General features: G+C 49.3%; 1 protein-coding gene across 2 annotated transcripts in view; it reads left to right on the forward strand.

Moving 5' to 3' along the window:
- Positions 1–18,999, forward strand: part of BRINP2 (BMP/retinoic acid inducible neural specific 2) — a 105,289-nt gene extending 86,290 nt beyond the window's left edge. For both annotated transcript variants that reach the window (XM_032393472.1, XM_032393473.1), the window contains exons 5-8: positions 9,563–9,668; positions 12,279–12,515; positions 15,102–15,324; positions 16,960–18,999. In XM_032393472.1, coding sequence (XP_032249363.1) covers positions 9,563–9,668; positions 12,279–12,515; positions 15,102–15,324; positions 16,960–18,076 — 1,683 coding nt within the window. In that variant the 3' untranslated portion in view covers positions 18,077–18,999. The remainder of the gene's footprint in view (positions 1–9,562; positions 9,669–12,278; positions 12,516–15,101; positions 15,325–16,959) is intronic.
- The last annotated feature ends 671 nt before the right edge of the window (positions 19,000–19,670 follow it).

The following is a 19,670-nucleotide window of genomic DNA, read 5'->3' on the forward strand; positions in this document are numbered from 1 at the left end:
TAAGAGTGGTTTCAGTGACATGACAGGTACAAAAGGCTGAGTATAGAAGGTTCAAGAGAGAAAGCAAAGTGAGGAATCAGAGGAGTAGAGACAGTTCTTTAAGGGTTTTGCTGTAAAGGCAAACAGAAAAAAATGGGTGATAGGTGGAGAGTAGTGGAAGGTCAAGAGAGGTGGAGATTTTGTTTTTAAGATGGGAGATATTTGAATCTTGTCACGTTGATTGAAATGATTCAGGAGAGAGGGAGAAAATGATGATGCAGGAAGGACAGAAGGCAATTGCAAGAGCAAATGGGTAGGCAGGAGAGGCTGATATTTCGTGGAGGGGTAGGTCTTACATAGGAGCATAAACATTCCATCCTTTGTGGCAGGAAGCATTCAGGTGCACAGGACACCACACAGTAGGATGTAGATGTGGTGGGAGGATATGGATGTCCTTGTCTGATGGATCCAATTCCTCGATGACACAAGACTTGGAGTCCTTGGCTAAAAGGAAGGAGAAGGAATTGTTGAGAAAAGAAGGTAGGAAATGGTTTCAGAACAGTAGGGGTTAGGTGTTTCAACTACTAGATAAATGTTGTGGATTATTGGGCAGCCCTGAGGGCCCATTTGAGATCCATGGTCATAATTATAACATGGGACCAGTCAGCATAGCTGTGAGTTTTACCAGCTACATTTGGCACTTCAAGTACAGGCAGGCATGGAGTAGGTGGAGAACTGGATTGAACAAAGTGTGTGTGTGTGTGTGTGTGTGTGTGTGTGTGTGTGTGTGTGTGTAAGATGAAAGAAAAAAGAAGCAGGGGATTTGAGACAGTGGTAAGCAAGCTTAATACCGGAAATCCCGAACACATCAAGGGGACTAATAAGAAAAATAGACAACAACAAGGAGGGATCGTGGGTGATAGAGTCCTGATGGTTCTGGCTTCAAAGGAGCCAGAGATGGCTCGAGAGGAAGGAGGAACAGTGTCCAGGATAGCACAGTGGCTGACCCCCCTCACTGCCTTGCCCAGCAGTGTGAGGTCTGCAAAAGCAGTGGCCACCACTAGAGAAGACTGCGAGGGAACCCCTGTCTTCAGCATCTGCTGGGCTGTGGCTAATGCAAAAAGATGAAGCTGACTCTTGAGAAGAGATCAAGGCTCTAGAGGATCTGGCTGAAGACCGATCATGAGACTGAGAGAGCAAGATGGATGTTACCGGAAGAGAAGAGGTCGGATCAGGGGATGTACTGTGTCTGCAGTGAGAGTCTGAGACCGGACAATGGCTGAAGTTAACAAGGATTTAGGGTACACTTGGGAGGCTGGTCTCTTAGGCAGCTTAAAATGGTGAAAGAAGACTATTAGTAGCATAGACTGGGTTTGACCAAGAAGATAGAACTCTGGGGAAGCCCCTTTTCCCCTTCAGTCCTGTCGTGAGTGGGCTGTGTGGAAGGTGGAGAAGAATTGATCTTGTCTAGAAATGAAAGGTAGGTCTGGATCAACAACTCAAAGGTCCCATTAATGTTTCTTCCTATCCTTTGACTTGACCAACTTTTCACTTTCTATCATGGCCTCATTTGCCTGTTTGCCTAACTTAGACTCCATGGTCCATCATTCTAATCACTGCATTGGATGTGTTTACAATACACCCTTTGCTGCCTCCTCATGCGCCTGCCATCCCCTTAATTCAGGAGCTGATCAATGCTTGCCTGATTTTCTTGCCTATCTTTCTAACTAGTCTTCCTGTCTCCATTCTCAGCTCTTCTCCCTGATTCACCCTCTCTGCTGCTTGCATAAATGCAAATCATCATGTACCATCTCCCTGCTTAAACCACCACACCCCAGTCACGGGGGCAGTGTGATGCAATGGAAAGAACATCGGATCGCACCCAAGAGTCTTTGCTCATGGCGGGCTAGGAGCAAGTTACCAAACTACTCTGAGCCTTGGTTTTCTCATCCTTAAAACTGTTGAATAATTAGAATATTTTTTACCTCGATGGATTTCTGTGAGGATCAAATAAGAAAATATATAGAATGCATGAGCCACAGCACAATTGAAGCTGGAAAAATAATAATTCCTCTTCATAACAAAACCATAAAGCCATTGAAGATCTATCTGTACTGTTCTCTTGTCTCTTTTTAACCCATTTCCCGCCTCAGCCCTTCACTTACCATTTCTATCATGTAACCCAGTCCTATTTAATGAGTTGTCTTTTATTCAAATATACTCACATCCCTGGCACCTGCTGTTGGTTTTGCTTGTCTGTTTACCTAAGTGTCTTTCCCTCACCCTTCTTTGCTCAAGTCAAAAAGATTACTTCTTTGCAAAGCCTTTTCTGACTCCCAGAGTAGTTAAATGCTTTTCTTCAGTGTCTCAAGCATGTGCCTCTTTTATAGGGCTCATCATTTGAACTATAATTGCTAGCTAACATGGTGACCTCTGAGACTATGAGGTCCTTGTGGGAGGGACTGGGTCTTATTCATCTTTGGTTCCCAGTGAGAGTACAGAGCTTGCCACAGTATGGGTAATGAGTAAAGGTTTGTTGACTGACTGAATGAGTCACTGACTCTGTTTTCCACATAGGTTAGGTTTAGTGTGTATACAAGGGCACAGAAGCATGTTTATTTATTTTTTTTTTTATTTTTTATTTTTTTAAAGATTTTATTTATTTATTTGAGAGAGAGAATGAGAGACAGAGAGCATGAGAGGGAGGAGGGTCAGAGGGAGAAGCAGACTCCCTGCCGAGGAGGGAGCCCGATGCGGGACTCGATCCCGGGACTCCAGGATCATGACCTGAGCCGAAGGCAGTCGCTTAACCAACTGAGCCACCCAGGCGCCCAGAAGCATGTTTAGTTGAAAGAAACAAAGCTACTCAAGGTCACTTGAGCATAAAGGTGGTTTATCAAGAGGACAGTGGTGAAGACTATCACAGATCTCCAAGGACAAGACACTAAATACCTTCCAGACACATGGGTCTTGTAAAAGGGCAGTGAGATGCCCAGGTTACAGTCTCTGTTTCTTGTTGGAACACATGCCATCTGTTTTCTTCATCTGCTTCATCTTCCGGCTTCTCCTGTCCAAGTTCTTTCCTTTGTTTGTTCTAGACTTTTCTGTACACCAATGACTCCAGGTTACATTTAGCTCTGCCTTGCTCTGCAGCTGACTTAGGCCCACACTGAACACTGTCTGTCTGTTTGCTCTCTCAGCCAGTGCCATCAGGGCAGGAACCACTCACGTTCATTGTTGTAGTCTCCATTCCTGGCACATAATAATGGCTTGATAGTTATTATTCTGAATTTTAAGGATGTCCACCACCGCCCTTTAAACTTTTTCTCTCAGTATCAGTTCTAAATTCCCTGTAGGAAAAAATCTGGTTCAAGGTCCACTTTAGTCCAATACAAAGAGTCTAATACATAGTCTCAAATATGGCTTACTGGACTCATCTCTTTGGCAAAGCCTGCAGGTGGTAGAGTGAGAGATGGGAAGGCACCCAAAGCCACATCTATTATAGGGCCTGCAGATGCACTTTCCAGAACCGGAGCCACTGCCCATCTCCACAAAAGTGGAGTGGCCACCATCCTTGGAAGGCTCTCTTTAGAATTCCTCCAATCGGGCGCCTGGGTGGCTCAGTTGGTTAAGCGACTGCCTTTGGCTCAGGTCATGATCCTGGAGTCCCTGGATCGAGTCCCGCATCGGGCTCCCTGCTCAGCAGGGAGTCTGCTTCTCCCTCTGACCCTCCCCCCTCTCATGTACTCACTCTCTCTCATTCTCTCTCTCTCAAATAAATAAATAAAAATCTTAAAAAAAAAAAAAAAGAATTCCTCCAATCACACATGGAGTGTTGTTCCACGGGATTGATTAGCCTGGAGTTTTCTCTGTTGAGGAGTGCAATGTGCTCTCCCCGTGGGATGCAACTCAGAGAATCATGAGAAAATAAGGATCATTTAGTGTTTTCTCCTACTTCCATTCCTCTAGGTCCTTATTCTCACGTAGCTTAGTGAGGTCTAGAGAACCATGTACCTGTCCAAGAACACATGCTAAACCAGGAGCCAAGGGAGGTCTCAGCGCCCTATCCCACCACTCTGCTCACTTGATAGGGTTGACCTGTCCATTCTGTCCTGGCTGTAAAGTGTTCCACCAAAGCCATTTCTTTGCTCTAACGTACTTTTCCAGATCCATAGAGCAAGAGCCAGTAGGCTGGATGCATCCCTGCCAGCTAACACTCCTTCGTTGGCACTGCGGCACCTGCCACCCACTTGCTTCTACTGAACAAGCCTTTGCAATAGTAGAGCTGGCTTCCAGCATTGTCATGATTCTGGATCGAGGTGGGTGGCATGAGGGGTTCTGCTCACCTGCTCAGCCTTGGTGAAGGAAAAATCCTCCGGCACATCTGCCTGTTTCTTATTTCTCAAAGCAGGAGCACTCTTACTTTCTACCCCTTGTTAGCCACTTTTTTCACCAACATGGAGAGAGAGGCATGCTGGCCCCTTTTGTTTATCTGACACATTCCTCTGAGACCCCACTGAACATCCCACTCGGTTGCAAGGTTGACCCTGATCAGTACACAGCTCCATTACAGGATTTGTCACGTTACATTGCAGCTGTTGACATCCCCACTGCCACCTCCCCGTGCCCACAGGTATGGCGGGAGGGCTTAGAGCAGTAGGTACTCTGCAGCCTGCATGCAGTTCCAGGTCCCTCCGCGGTGGCTGGCACGTGCTGAGAAAATAAAATGCTTGAAAGGTGAAAGCAGGCTGCCCGGCTTAGTGGGAAACAAACCTCAAGTTAGAAGACTTGGGATTGAGTTTTGGCCTTGGTGCTCATCATTTTTATGACCTCGAGAAGTCTGTGAACTCCAGGACATGGAGTTACCAATGATTTGACTCCCCTGTGGCCAGGGCTTACATTCAGCTGCTATGGCTATGCCAATTATTAGACTATTAAACCACTCTCGTGACAGCTGGTAAACAGTCCTCACCCAACCCCCTGGGTGCCACCTTAACTGCCTTTATCCTTCCCCTGGAGCCCCCAGAGCTCCCCTTCATGGTAACCAAAGGGCGAATGGACCTCAGGAGGCCTCCAGAATGCTGCTTTGGTACCACCGCTGGTACCTGTTCTGATTAGTCCGCACACTCCGGTCTTACCTGCTGATAAATACTGTGAATCCACCCGTGTCTCTGCCATAGGGTTGGAGTGACACCCAATGACATAGTTCACATGAAAATACTTTGCAAACTGTAAAGGGCTGGTTACATCTACCATACCTGCTGTCCACGACCCTTGGGAAGGGACCAGAGCCGTTCGCAGAGGAGCCTGTTCCTCAGTGGCAGCTTATCCTCTACTTAATCGAAGGTGGGGGAAGGACTTGGTTTGATATGTTCCAGAGCTTACTGAAAAGAGCCCACACAAAACTTGAGGTGGGTCCCAGGATAGCAAAAAGGAGCGGTTCTCAAAAAGCATCCTTAAAAAGGCTTGTCTGAATTCCTCAGCGCAGCAACCTGGGATTCAATTTGCAGCTCTTTTAAGCACACACACACCATCAGCTGTGCTCCCCCTGCCCAGCCCTATCACTCACAGCGAGAAGGCCATTTTAGTCGCTCTTAGCTTTGCAGGTGTCTCTCTAGGTAGGACAAGAGCAGTGGGGGAGCGAAGGGCCGGGGGAGGAGAGCAGGCTCGCTGGAAGGAGGGTTTGCACGATCTGGTATTTATGGAAAATTGGATGTGCTAATGAACCTGAGATCCATCAGGGCTTTCTGAAGGCCGGACAGTCTCTGTCAACAGACCAATTAGCGCACAATTATTTTCCCTTTCTGAAAGCTTATCCGAGATGCTCTTTGAACATGTGCGCCTGAGTGAACCGCGCCTTCCATTACCTCTATGGGCCCTTTTTGTCATTTGCTAAAGCTGCTGCTTCTGCAGCAGGGAAAGCACAGAGTTCTCTGGACTCCCCCTCCAGAGACTCTGGGACTCTCATCGCTTGGGGGAAGGGTTCTTCAGGCATCCGGCTTATCAAACCAGTGCCCAGGCAATATCTATAAGAGGACCCTCTCCAGGTCCTGTTTTCCTTCCCATCTCCTCATCTCTCTAAGAAGGACAGAGGTGGCTCAAAGCAGAATGGCAGTGGAGAGAGCCGTGACTTTGGGATCTAGTGTCATCTGAGTGAGCCTTCGTCATTCCCGGAGATCTGGCTCAGCTCCTTCCCTCTACAGAAATGGGCATGGGGATCATAGTCTTTGTCTCTTCCTCATTCCTGTCCTCGTGCCACAATTGACAAAGGGAAGCTACCCACAGCCTCTCCATGACTTACCTAATTGATTGTCCTCTGGTGGAACTGACCTTTGGGAACAGCAAAGTCAAGGTCAGAAAACAGCATCAGGGCCAGCCCGGAATGCTGCATAAGATGGTGCTGGTGGTGGGAAAGCAGCAGGATTGGTGGTATGCAGGTAGGGATTGTGGGGGGATAAAGGAGAGGAGAGTGGCTGTTCGCTGTTCTCCTCCTTGGCGGGTCATCCTACTCCTCCATACGGCATGTAGCTCCCTCCCTGCCTGGACCCGCTGCTGGTGAGCAACCAACTCAGGCCTGGGTGGGAGGATGGCAAAGCCAGTGCAGAGCTCCGTGACTGTGTTGTGGCCAGCTTACCTGGAGGCGGGGAAAGGCCAGGGGCCTAAATACCACCCCACCCACTATCTCACCCACCATTCCACCGTGCCCTTCAGTCCAGCCCACTCCAGAAGAGCTGGGCCAGTCCTCGGCCATGGCTCCTCTCACAGACATTTTCCCTTGAAGGAAGCCTGGCCCTGCCTTCCCACTGCAGGGTGACTGCGAGCCCATCACCCACTCACTCAATACAGAGTCATTGTTCAGCAACCAGTGCCCACCTGTGCAGGGAGGCAGGCCCACATGTAACAGCCCAAACGCTGGGATTATAGAAACATGTTTCTACTTGTCTCTAAACTTCTGATGGCAATGACTGTGCCTTACTCATGGTGAGTTCTGGCTGCTCCTTGCATAGTTAAATGAATAAACGAGAGAGTGAAAGAAGGTGTGCATGAGATGAATGAATCCTAGCCCTGCAAGTAACTAGATGTGTGACCTTGAATAAATCATTTCACCTGTCTGGCCAAGGTCTCCTCATCTGTAATATTAGGATATTGTGGTCTCAGGTCTATACAGTTTGTTTTGCCCAGTGTTCACATTCTGAAGAGAGGGCAGATCACTGAACTATTTTGGATGAACTGCTCTGTTTATACTTGTTTTTAGAAGTGATGTCATCCAGAGGGGTTTGAGTCACTTTATTTTCTGTAGTCCTTTGACGTGCCCTCACAGGAGACAGGAGGAACACTGATGAGACTGAGGATTCAAACACTAAAATCCTGTTTTAGCTACTCACAGCTCTGTGGCCTCGGGCACCGTAACTCTCTGAACCTTGGTTTCCTTCTTCGGAGAGTGATAGTAGTGAGACTTGTCTCAGAGCTTCTGTGAAGGTTAAATGGGATGACATTGGAGGATGAACTTGCAACTGTAGAGAGGTCGTTCCTGCCCCTGTCATGCTCTTGGTCCCATTCTTTATTCGGGCTGGGTTTGGCTGCTTCGTGTACTGTCAACAAACCAATTAGCGCACAATTATTTTCCCTTTCTGAAAGCTTATGTGAGATGCTCTTTGAATGTGTGCACCTTCCATTACCTCTACGGGCCCTTTTTGTCATCTGCCAAAGCTGCCCCTTGGTCTTTGTAATCACCTCTTTTTCTCCTAATTCTCTCCTCCTTCCCCTCCATTCCTATTCATCCTTCATGGCTCAACTCCATGAAGCCTTCTCAGACTACCTTAAGTCACGAGGATCTCTCCCGTCTCCCTGCTGTATTTCTAGTCAGTGTCAAACCATACTTCATTTAATTACTCTGTTCCATGAGTATTTTTTAAGACTAAAAATCCTAAATTCTCTTTAAAAATGTCATTTCTACTTTGCTCTTCACCTGGTGACTTCCTGCTGGTAACCTGCAGGGTGCTGGGCCTTCTCACTCCACATGCTCAAGCCTGTGTGTTGTAGCTCACACTGCCCCTTGTCCTTGTTCTCAGAGTACCTTCCTTCCCTTCTCTTCCTGGCCGCTTCTACTTCTCTTTATTATTTATCTATTTCATTTTACTTTTTATTTTATTTTATTTTAATTCCAGTATACTTAACATGCAGTGTTATATTACTTCCAGGTGTACAATATAGTGATTCAATAAGACGTCTACTTACCTTGAAGGACCAGCTCAGTTGAGCCTCCTCTGCTGCTGCTTCCCCTGTGTTCCCTTTGTTTAGGGCTCTGTTTGCCTCAGTGCGCTTTGACACCTGGCTTCTGCTCGGCTTGGATACCTCTCCACCAGTTGCATATGCACCTGCCTTCCCCACAGGGTGCAATTTCCTGGAGGACACAGCACGTAACTTGCGCATCTCTCCGCTCACCTCTCCACCCCACAACGCCAGGCACATATTACACATGCTCTAAGTTATTGAGTATCTACTATGTGCCAGGCACTGCATTCATTGTTGTTGACAACATGGTGAACAAAATAAATATGAGCCTAGCCCCGTGGAGCCTTTAGTGTGTGGAGGACCTAGAATTGAACCACATCTTTATGGAAAAGAATGGAAAACTGCAACTTTTATGCCTGCTGCAGAGCAGAGGTGCCTGGAACCAGGAGAGAAGGTCAGAGGTATCAGGGCCAACTCCTTGAAGAACTCCAGGAAAGGTGCTCTATGAATGTGTGATGAATTGTACGGAATTGAACAGTGGCTGCTCAATAAATACTCGTTGATTGGTTGATTGATTGTTGGCAAAGCTTTCGGAGATCCTGAGAAGAAAGGGCCGCGGGTCCCCATCATTCTTATTGGGGAATTATTTTAGTGCATTTAAAGCTCCCCATTTTTCATCTTATACTTTAAAAACATCAGGGAAAAACGGATAGGCCAACTTTATAATATTTTAAAATGATTCTCTGGTGTTTTGGAATATTACATGGCTATAAGAGTTTATGTATATTTAATATACATATTAAAATATGCAGTAAGCCCATGGCTGATTTTCTCTAAGGACGTCTCAGTGCCGAGATGGGACTTAAATGTTTAATACTAATAATAATACTCATAACTCATATTTCTCTAGTGCTTTTCATCTTCGGGATCCCTAAAGCCTGAGAGCACCACGTCGAGTGATGCAGCTGGGCTCGCCAGCCGGCTGACAACGCCCACATCTGGCCTCCTGTCTCCCTCTGTGGGAGGAGAAGGGGGGCACTCAGGCTTAGAGGTCCAGCTTCCTCTGCCTACGTTGAAGTTTCTCTTCCCAGAGGCGAATTCCCTCCGGCTCCCTCGGACAGCCTCGCACTGTGTACAACCTGCCATTAGTCACCCTCCACCACCGACCATTCACTGTGTTAGAACAAGGAAGGAAGGGGGCTTCATGCCCCTGGGGAAGGGAGACACATGCACTCTTGGGCTGGTCAAGGACAGGACACGGGGCCTGAGATCAGAGGGCTGGAGAGGGAAGTGCCTAGGGATGGTCTCCACTTGGTAGCTAAATCCACACCGTGCCCTCCTTCTCCAGGTCACGGAGACCAGGACCGGCCCTCTGGGCTGCAGCAACTACGACAACCTGGACTCGGTCAGCTCCGTCCTGGTACAGAGTCCAGAGAACAAAGTGCAGTTGCTCGGTAAGCCGTCCTGTGATGGGATGGGTTGGCAATACCTTTCCCACCTGCTGAGAAGCTTGGATCACCGAGGAGAAGGAAAAAGTCCTAGGTGCCTCATTTGGCAAACCCTTCGGAAGACCAGAACCACCAGGAGTTCTGGGACCTGTATGGAACAGCTTTCCCTCATTCTTTTGGGAAATTTTCTGACATGGTTTATCCTGCCCCCAAGACCATTGTTTATACCACTCGACACCCACACCCTCCCACATGGTAGTCCTCCCCAAGACCTCTGTCACTATCCTACAGCAATACCACATCCATACCTTGGCCTAGTTTGATGATCTCCTTTGTTGCCCAAAGAACCCTCTGCTTTGTCCTACGGACACATTGGGGAACAGCTAGCCTTTGCAGAGTGGTTATGGGGCCACCACCTCTAGCTCAGCTGAGAGCTTTACAAACTGTGGGGTCACTGGTTACCCTGAGAGTGGTCCCTACTTTCTGTGATTAGTCTGTCATCTCCCATGGGAGATCAAAGCCAGGAGAACAGTTTGAGAGGAACGGGAGCCCCGACTGGAGACAGAACTGAACAGAACAGGCTTGCAAACAGGAAAGCAAAAAGACGGGGGTGGCACGAGGCCCAGAGGATGGGAGGTTCAGGGGAGGCGCTCAGCTCCTACTGCCTGTCCCCCAAGCATCCTGGGGCAGGGCTATGCGAACTGATTCAGACAGAGCTGTTTGGCAATGGGAAAAGTTCATTTTTCTTAAGACCTAACTGAATTGGACTCTGTTTAACATATTATTGTCTTGGTATTATAAAATCAATAGCCCTCACCCAGGATCTACGATTACAAATTCCAGGCAACCTGAGCCAGATGCAACCCATCAGCGCTTTCAGAATCTAAGGAATATATAATAAAAAGGAGTAAAAGACTCCTTTCTTTAGAGCCCCCTTATGCAGTTAGCATCCCTCTTCTCCTGTGTCCCTCAATGGGCCGGGTTTGTGTCTGGAAATTAGCGATGTCTGGTGGTTCGGAATGTCTGGTGGTTCATTTGGAATAGTTTATGCCATTTAATTTTATAGCCCATCACTCATGCAGACATTGCTCGGGGCACTTATTTTATAGCAATGGGAAATGTTACGGTGAGGAGGAGGGAGGGAGTGGGGGAGGTGAAGAGAAAGGACTTGGAAGGGTATGTGTCGAAAGCAAGCGTGTGGACAGGGTGTGTGGGGTGGGCTGCTCAAGTGCCAACTGTGGGCACAACATCAAGAAAGGAGAATTTAAGAGCCGTTCAGAATAGGAGGCGGCTCTCGAACAAGAACAACGAACATCCACTGCTGCTGTAGTTCTGAGTTAGGTTCTGAGGTCTGCTGAGACTAGGATACATACTTTGTGCTCTCTGATTTCCCGCCAAGGACAAGGTCAAGGGTGTGACAATAAAGAGCTGGCAGATATTTGAGGAGAGGGGAGCTCATCATATCCAGAAGTTCTCCTGTCCCTCACCCTCCTGGCACAGTCTCTCACAATGTCCCTACTGGGGGAGCCTCTTGCAGGTCTGACCTCGAACCTGGCCCAGGCTGCCTCCAAAGGCATGCCTGTCCTTCATCTCTTGATATGCTTCCAACAGCCACCCTGTGTGGCTTGAAGCTGAATCGGGAGTATATTCTGCTACTGGTAAACTAATATCCACCACAGATGGGTAGGAAAACTGAAGCTTGGAGCAATTTAGTGGATTATATCCAAGATCAGAGGCAGCTAATTAGAAAAGAGAGCTGAGAGCCATTCATACCTGCCCAGGTCTGACTGAACTTAGGATGCCTACCAACATCTAACTTTCAAATCTCCTTAAGAGTTAAAGCGTATTGAGACAGGCAGCTAGTCCCAGTGACGCAGTATGACCTGATGGTACCAGGGACAGGGTCTGACACCAAGCCAACCTCACTAGCACTGTGACTTGGGCAGGTCACTGTGGCCACTGGGCTCAGATTTCCTCACCTAGAGGAGCCTCAGTATGCCCAGGATGTTACCTGTGATCATATTTGCAAAGTACTAGGTGCGGTGCCTGGCCGCTGCGTACCAGCAACACCTGTCCCACTTCCTAACCAGAGCAGCCTCCTTGGTCATCAGGGCTGGGGTGGGAGGCCCGGGAGGGGGGTCAGCATAACATCTTCGGATGTCTGCTGCTCAGCTCAGTGAAGCCACAACCAGGATGGCAATCAGAAGCAGAGCGAAAAGCCCACTGAGCCTTGATTCCTCCCCCATGAGGGCTGTAAGCTCTTCTTTTATCTGAAACACCTTCCCGTTTCTATCCTAGAAATGCTGATGCATAGCCATAAGGCCATGCGTCTGATACGCGTGCTCTCAATTTGGCGGATGTGAGGGGTTCGACTAAGCCTTGGGCTTTGATGCTCCTCATCTGCATTTTCAGATGCTCTCCCACCTGTCACGGGGGCAGTGTAACCCTTTTTACCCAACCAGCTCCACAGGGTCAGGCCCTGGGGTGACCAACCATTCTTGGGCCCAGAATGCACAAGTTTGCAGAACCCCAGCTGGGGATCCTACAGCCTTGAGTGTGAGAAACCGAGTCCCCACTGGTCCTACCCCACAGTTCCCTGACACGTCCTTCCCCTAGGCCTGCAGGTGCTGCTGCCTGAGTACCTGCGTGAGCGCTTTGTGGCTGCGGCGCTCAGCTACATCACATGCAGCTCCGAGGGTGAGCTTGTCTGCAGGGGGAATGACTGCTGGTGCAAGTGCAGCCTCACCTTCCCAGAATGCAACTGTCCCGACGCTGACATCCAGGCCATGGAGGACAGCCTGCTGCAGATCCAGGACTCTTGGGTGACCCACAACCGGCAGTTTGAGGAATCAGGTGAGCAGTCGGCTGGCCTACATTTCCTCCCTAGCATTGGGGAATAGCCGGGAGGTGCAGGACTAGAATGTGGGAACTCAGCGTGGACCGTGGCTCATCCACTTCCTGTCTCCGTGACCCCTAGCATGTTATATCACCACCTCAACTCTTGAGTGGTTATCTTTTGTTGTCGAGGCAAATGGACATAACCGCTACCAAAGAGATGCGTTTAAGGACTAGGAAGTTCAGGTGAATATATTTAAGGGCATAGGACTTGCCTGTGCACAGTGCCTGCACATAAGGTGCACAAGGAATATTTGTTGAATGAATGAAGTACATAGAATGGTTCTAGGAGGCACCTAGTACATGCTGATTATGGCTTGTTGTGGGTATAACGAATATCAATGTTACCTTGAGATCTAGATTCAGGACTTGGTTTTGAGTCCTTGCTCTGGGTATGCTTTGAACGTCTGTGTCCCCCAAAATTCACATGGAAAATATAATGCCCAGGGAGGTGGGGCCTCTGGGAGGTGATAAGGGATTGGTGCTCTTACAAAAGAGGCCCCAGAAAGATCCCTCTCTGCTTCTGCCACATGAAGACATAGCCAAGAGTTAGCCCTACGTGACTGGGAAGAGGGCCTTCACCAGAACCTGATCGTGCTGGCGTCCTGATCTTGGACTCCCAGCTTCTTGAACTGTGAGAAATAAATTGCTGTTTATCAGCCACCCAGTGTGTGGCATTTTCTGAGAGCAACCTCCAAAGACTAAGACACACTGTTACTGACCGGTTTTATGACCTCGTGTTAAGCATGCAGCTTCACAATACCCCCATTTCCTCATCTGTAAAAGAGGGAAAGTGATCATAATGGGTGGATGGAAGGCTCATGTGGGATAGTGTAGATAAAATTAATGTATAAATAACTCTGGTACATTCATACATTTCAACACTAAATGAGTGTTGGGTAAAACAAAGCAAAATGAAAAAGCTTATATATTATACACATTATATCAATATAATACTATAATATGTATTAAATATAAGACGTATGTAGCACTATTTTTTGATGCTTAAAAACATACTAGCCAATACTTAATATTTTTACAGATAAATACGTTTGCAGAAAATGTGAAAAAATATATGATAACGATAAAACATCCAAGAGAGTGGTTACATTGATATGGAGAGAGGTGGGAAGTTTAGGGCCTTCGATTATATATTTTCTTTGCCTTATTTCTCAAAAAACAAAACGAAACAGAACAAAAGACTGAAGCCAATATGGCAAAATGGCCAAATCTAGGTGGTGGGCACATGGAAGTTTATCCTGTTATTCCCTGTGCTCTTTTGTGAGCTTGAATGTTTTAGGAAAAGAAGTATGAGGGGCGACCTGGGTGGCTCAGTCAGTTAAGCGTCTGACTCTTGATTTCGGCTCAGGTCATGATCTCAGGATGGTGAGATCGAGCCCCATGTCGGGCTCTCTGCATTGGGCCTGGAGCCTGCTTGGGATTCTCTCTCTGCCTCTCTCTGTCTCTTAAAAAATAAAATAAAATAAAAAGGACTATGTACATGCTAGTTGTTAATGTCATCACTAGGTATGATTTTCTGACCACTGGGGAAGGGGAAGAGAGGAATGAATACCAGGTGCTTGAGAAATGAGAATGAGCTGAGGCCCTAGGCATTGTCATTTCAAGTCCTAGACATAGCAGTTAGTTGTGAAGAAATTGCAGTCCCTACAACCCCAGCTGCGCTGGAGTTGTGATGGTAGGACATGTTCAGTGCTGCTTCCTGTGGGACATGACGTCGGGCTCTCACCACCATGAGTTATTTACTCCTAATGAGTAAATGAGGGCTACCTGGCCCCCCCGCCAGGAGACGGTGGCCACAGGTCCCAAGTAAAAGCAGGTCTGAGCATGAATTCAGCAAACATGCTGTGCCCAGGAAGCTCCGAGAACTCAGACGTGCAGTAGGCACCAAGAACCAGGGAGCATCTTGCTTCTGGATTAGCCATAGGAAAGAATGGGAATCTGCCAAGAGTTGAAGCTTGAAAGAGACGAAGGGTGTTCCAGAGTCCGAGAGAAGGATGTGGACGGGAGAGGCTGGGCTCAGGGACTGGTAGTTTTCTAAGAAGCTTTCTGAGCTGGGCGCTCAGTCTCCCTGTATCCACAGTACCCGCTGGGCACTGTTTCCTTGGTGGCTGCCCTACACCTTCCCCAGGGTGTCTGTGGTGTGACTGAAGAGGACTGAAAAGTTGCGAATGATGTAGAAGGAGTCACAAAGGGAGGAAGTGGTGCATCCCAAGGTCCTCGGCAAAAGCAGCCCCTCTGGCCTGCTTGGGCAGTGACAGAAATCGGGCTTGAAATTCAGAAGCCTATTAGGGACAGGAAAGAGAGAAAAGAATCCTAAAGCTATAGTTTATGGTATGTTAATTATTTTCCAAATAAAGCTGTTGAAAAAGAAATATGTAAAAGGGCCTGGGAGAGGGGATGGGAAGCCTCCTTCCTCGGGCAGGGACTCGCCAGGGCCGGCTGGGTCTGGGGGGTGCCCTCCTGCCCCCTGCCCCAGGGTCTGCATGACGCCCCCTGAGCTCAGCTCTGTGTCCTTGCCCACAGAGGAATTCCAGGCCCTGCTGAAAAGGCTGCCCGATGACCGGTTCCTCAACTCCACGGCCGTCTCCCAGTTCTGGGCCATGGACACCAGCCTTCAGCACCGCTACCAGCAGCTGGGAACCAGCCTGAAACTGCTGTTCAAGAAGACCCATCGGATTGTCCGCCGGCTCTTCAACCTCTGCAAGCGTTGCCACCGGCAGCCTCGCTTCCGCCTGCCCAAGGAGAGGTGAGCTCCCCTGCCCCCGGGGACCCGGGCTCGGCACCTTCCACCACAGCTGCTGAGGCTGGGGGGGCCCTCTGTCCAGCGAGGCGGATCCGGTCGCGGGGACCCATGTGAGGCCTTTGAGATTCCCCTGCTGTCTGCACCCCCTTGTGTGTCCTGCTCAATTACGACTTGTGTCTGAAGTGAAAGAGAGGAAACAGAGAGAGGCTAATTTTACTTCTATATAAATTATGGTGGATTCCAATGTTGTTCTAATAATACTCCAATTCTCACCCATTTCTATTTTAAGGCGTTTTTTTAGGAAAGAAAGGGGTGGAGTTGAAGCTCACACTCCAACTGCATACGGTGAGAATGCATGCAGTGGGTTGCCTCAGACAAGTGACTGCTCTCGGTCACGGAAGGGAAGGAAGGCGAGGCCCCGCTGCCTCGAGAGCAGAGCGGGGCTGTCCGGTCGGAGACACTCCCTCATCCATCCCCTCCGGTGCCCACTGATTCAACAAGTGCACACTGCATATCCTAATTTTAAGCAGTGTGTGTGTGTGGGGGGGGGGGGTAATTTGTTCATTGAGAAGATCTAATAAATATCCAGAAACATAAAAACTGTAAAATTTTAACTATGTGGCAGCCACTTAAATTCACGTTCATGGAACATAAATCAGAGGCATGGTCTAGTAAAAAGCAAGAGCCAGAGAGAAAAGCCACCTTGGAGAAGGAAGTCTTGGCCAGACTGTGTGCGAGAGATGGAAGTGGTGCACCGAGGCACGGAGCCTCGCAGGGCAGGGGAGCGGCCTCGCAACCCAGGGATGCGGCTCTCACTGAGCACCGGCAAGAAGGGAAGCCTGAGTGGAGAGCTCAGACCAGCAGGGGCTCTTGAGAGGGGTTCCTTTTTGTTTTTTTCGACAAATCACTCTGAAGTGCTTACCTGGTTTCTGAGAATATGCTGGCAAATCACACAGCGTCCCTGCTTTCGTGGCACTTGCCGAGAAGCCACGTAACCCATAACCAATAATGTCCCATCCTGATCCTTGCCGTGGATTACAGAAAAACAGAGCGATGTGACAGAGAGTGACCAGGTGGTTCTTTTGAGAAGGGTGTCACGGAAGACCTCTTTGAGGAGGTATCCGAGGGGCTGAGATGTAAATCTGAAGAGGGAGCCATCCATAGGAAATTCCTGTTCTTGGTGGCAGAGTGACAGAAGCAGAGGGAATAGAAAGGACAGGGACGGAGAAGTGGGAAAGAAACTGATGGGATGCTAGGAAGGGGGGAGTTCCACTTGTCCGACAAGCTTATCTAGAAGGCTGAAAACTACAGGAGGGGTTTTGATACAGAGGCTATGGGAAATCTTCTGTAGGCTGTGGAATAAGCAAAGGAGGTGGTACTGGGGAGGGATGAGGCTGGCTGCTTCCAGTGCAAGTTTGATGTCAAGTGTTTCTGGTGTTGATCCATCGGACGCTGAGCTCCGGGCCTGACTCAGTCATTCCAAAGTGGTGCAGTAGGGGTTTCCGTCATTCAGAGAACTTGAGGCTTTTATCTTTCTCATTACCTTCCCTGCCTATTAGTCAATCTCCTCCTACCCTCAGGGGGGACGGCAATGTGTTTCCTTCGACTCGTTATTCATTTCTACCTCCCTTCCCGAAGGTCCTTGTCCTACTGGTGGAACCGAGTCCAGTCCCTCCTCTACTGCGGAGAAAGCACCTTCCCTGGCACCTTCCTGGAACAGAGCCACGGCTGCACCTGCCCCTATGACCAGTCCTCCTGCCAGGGCCCCATCCCGTGTGCCTTGGGGGAAGGGCCTGCCTGCGCCCACTGTGCCCCCGACAACAGCACGCGCTGCGGGGGCTGTAACCCAGGCTATGTGCTGGCCCAGGGGTTGTGCCGGCCAGAGGTGGCCGAGTCCCTGGAGAACTTTCTGGGGCTGGAGACAGACCTGCAGGACCTGGAGCTGAAGTACTTGCTGCAGAAGCGAGACAGCCGCATCGAGGTGCACTCCATCTTCATCAGCAATGACATGCGCCTGGGCAGCTGGTTCGACCCTTCCTGGAGGAAGCGCATGCTGCTCACCCTCAAGAGCAACAAGTACAAGCCGGGGCTGGTGCATGTGATGCTGGCCCTGTCCCTGCAGATCTGCCTCACCAAGAACAGCACCCTGGAGCCTGTCATGGCCATCTACGTCAACCCGTTTGGGGGCAGCCACTCTGAGAGCTGGTTCATGCCCGTGAGTGAGGGCAGCTTCCCTGACTGGGAGAGGACTAACGTGGACGCGGCCGCCCAGTGCCAAAACTGGACTATCACCTTGGGAAACAGGTGGAAGACCTTCTTTGAGACAGTCCATGTTTACCTCCGGAGCCGAATCAAGTCCCTGGATGACAGCTCCAATGAGACAATCTACTACGAGCCCCTAGAGATGACCGATCCCTCCAAGAACTTAGGATACATGAAAATCAACACCTTGCAGGTCTTTGGCTACAGCCTCCCCTTTGACCCGGATGCCATCCGGGACTTAATTCTCCAGTTAGACTACCCATACACTCAAGGTTCCCAGGACTCTGCCCTCTTGCAGCTCATAGAGCTTAGGGACCGGGTAAACCAGCTTTCTCCACCCGGCAAAGTCCGGCTTGACCTTTTCTCCTGCTTGCTCCGGCATCGGCTCAAGTTGGCCAACAACGAGGTGGGCAGGATCCAGTCCTCCCTGAGGGCTTTCAATTCCAAGCTGCCAAACCCCGTGGAGTATGAGACAGGCAAACTCTGTAGCTAATGGGGGCCCCACTCCAGTGCTGGGCAGGGAGGTGGTCCAGGGTGACCCGTGAATCCAGGGTGCAGAGATCATCCGAGCCCTCACCTTAGTGCCAACAGGGTTCTCCCCTGAGACTTGCAGCACCCCGCAGACGGGACTTCAGGGGTTGGACTGAAGCAGGCAGGACAGAAAGAAACCGCCACTGCCCACGTGCACACACTCACCGTGTGCGTGCGCGTGCACGCACATGCGCACACACGCACACGCTGTCACTCACACAGGGAGGCTACAACTCAGCAGCCTCAAATCTGTAAAGTCGGTGCTTTCAAATGAATGCAGTCGAAGGAGAGGAGCTAAGGGAGAGATTAAGCAAAAGAACCAGCCAAACCATGAGAAAATAAATCCTGAAAAGTGATTCTTATTCAAGAAAGCAAGAGGGGGCTTCTGTAGGAACAGAAGCAGCTCTTCCTCCCCCTCCATGGAGTCACTTTTGTATTCTTTTTAACCCGATTTCTTAAAATGGCGTTGTTTCGTGATACCCCACGTTGGTTCTTACTTTTTGTATGCTGCCTCGGCTGCGCCCTCCCAGACACTGACTGCTTCGCAAGCCGGCTCCCCCGAGAAACTCAAGGTGACACCGACAGAGGACCATAAGGGCAGGCAGGCAGGCTTGCTCTGCGCCCCACCCCTCCCTCCCCCCGGCCCCCTTGCTTCCTCAGCCTCCCCACTTTGCTCCATGTTCCCCTCGTGGTCCAGCCGGGGCTCCTCTTGCAACAGCGCCCACACTGTCCAGGAAAGCAGCTCTGTCAAGTTAGAAAGAGACGATGTATAGGGAAATGTTTTTTTAAAAACAAAACAAAACAAAAATATTTATTTTGTGATTGTTTTCTTTGTCAATCTGCTCCAGCCACATGAACATATGAGTAAAAGTTTACCTGGTTTAATATATTTTCTTAAAAGGCCTTTTTTAGGGGAAAAATGAGAGAGAAAAAGAGGAAAAAAAAAGAGTATAGCTCCCTGGGCTGCCTGGATTTTTTTTTTTTTTTTAATTGCTCTGTGTGTGATACATGGGCATTCATGGATAGTGGATATTGCTGTGGGGGAGGCTGGTTGATTAGTGTATGCTTTCACAAGTGAATGATGTCTGGCTAGACTGGGTGTGTGTGTGTGTGTGTGTGTGCCTGTGTGTATGTGGGAGTTGTTCAATGAGGAATGGAGTGAGGCAGAACTCTCCCAGAGCTACCTGGCTACCCGCCCCACCCCCGCCCCTTTCCCCAGGCATGAGAACTAACACAGGTCCTACAACCAGGGTTTCCCACTATCAGGAGAGTGGCGTCAAAGTCCCTGCTCACAAGGGGAACTGCAGGCTTTGTGCTGGGCAAATGCCTGCTAACTGGGGGCTCCTTTTTGCCGACACTGCTGCAGACATCAGGAGAGTTTCCCATACGCTCTGATTACCACTTTTGCAGCCTAAAAAGCAGGTGGAACATACACCACACAGAATAAGGCATCATTCTCACCATAGTGCCTCCCTCGGGTGGTCTGAGGAGCATTTCACGGCAAATCTCTTGGAGAACCACTTCCCTGTCTATTCTCCACAGGCTCCAAGTACAAT

The sequence above is a fragment of the Phoca vitulina genome, unplaced genomic scaffold, assembly GCF_004348235.1.
Source record: "Phoca vitulina isolate PV1807 unplaced genomic scaffold, GSC_HSeal_1.0 scaffold73, whole genome shotgun sequence".
NCBI classification, from domain to species: domain Eukaryota; kingdom Metazoa; phylum Chordata; class Mammalia; order Carnivora; family Phocidae; genus Phoca; species Phoca vitulina.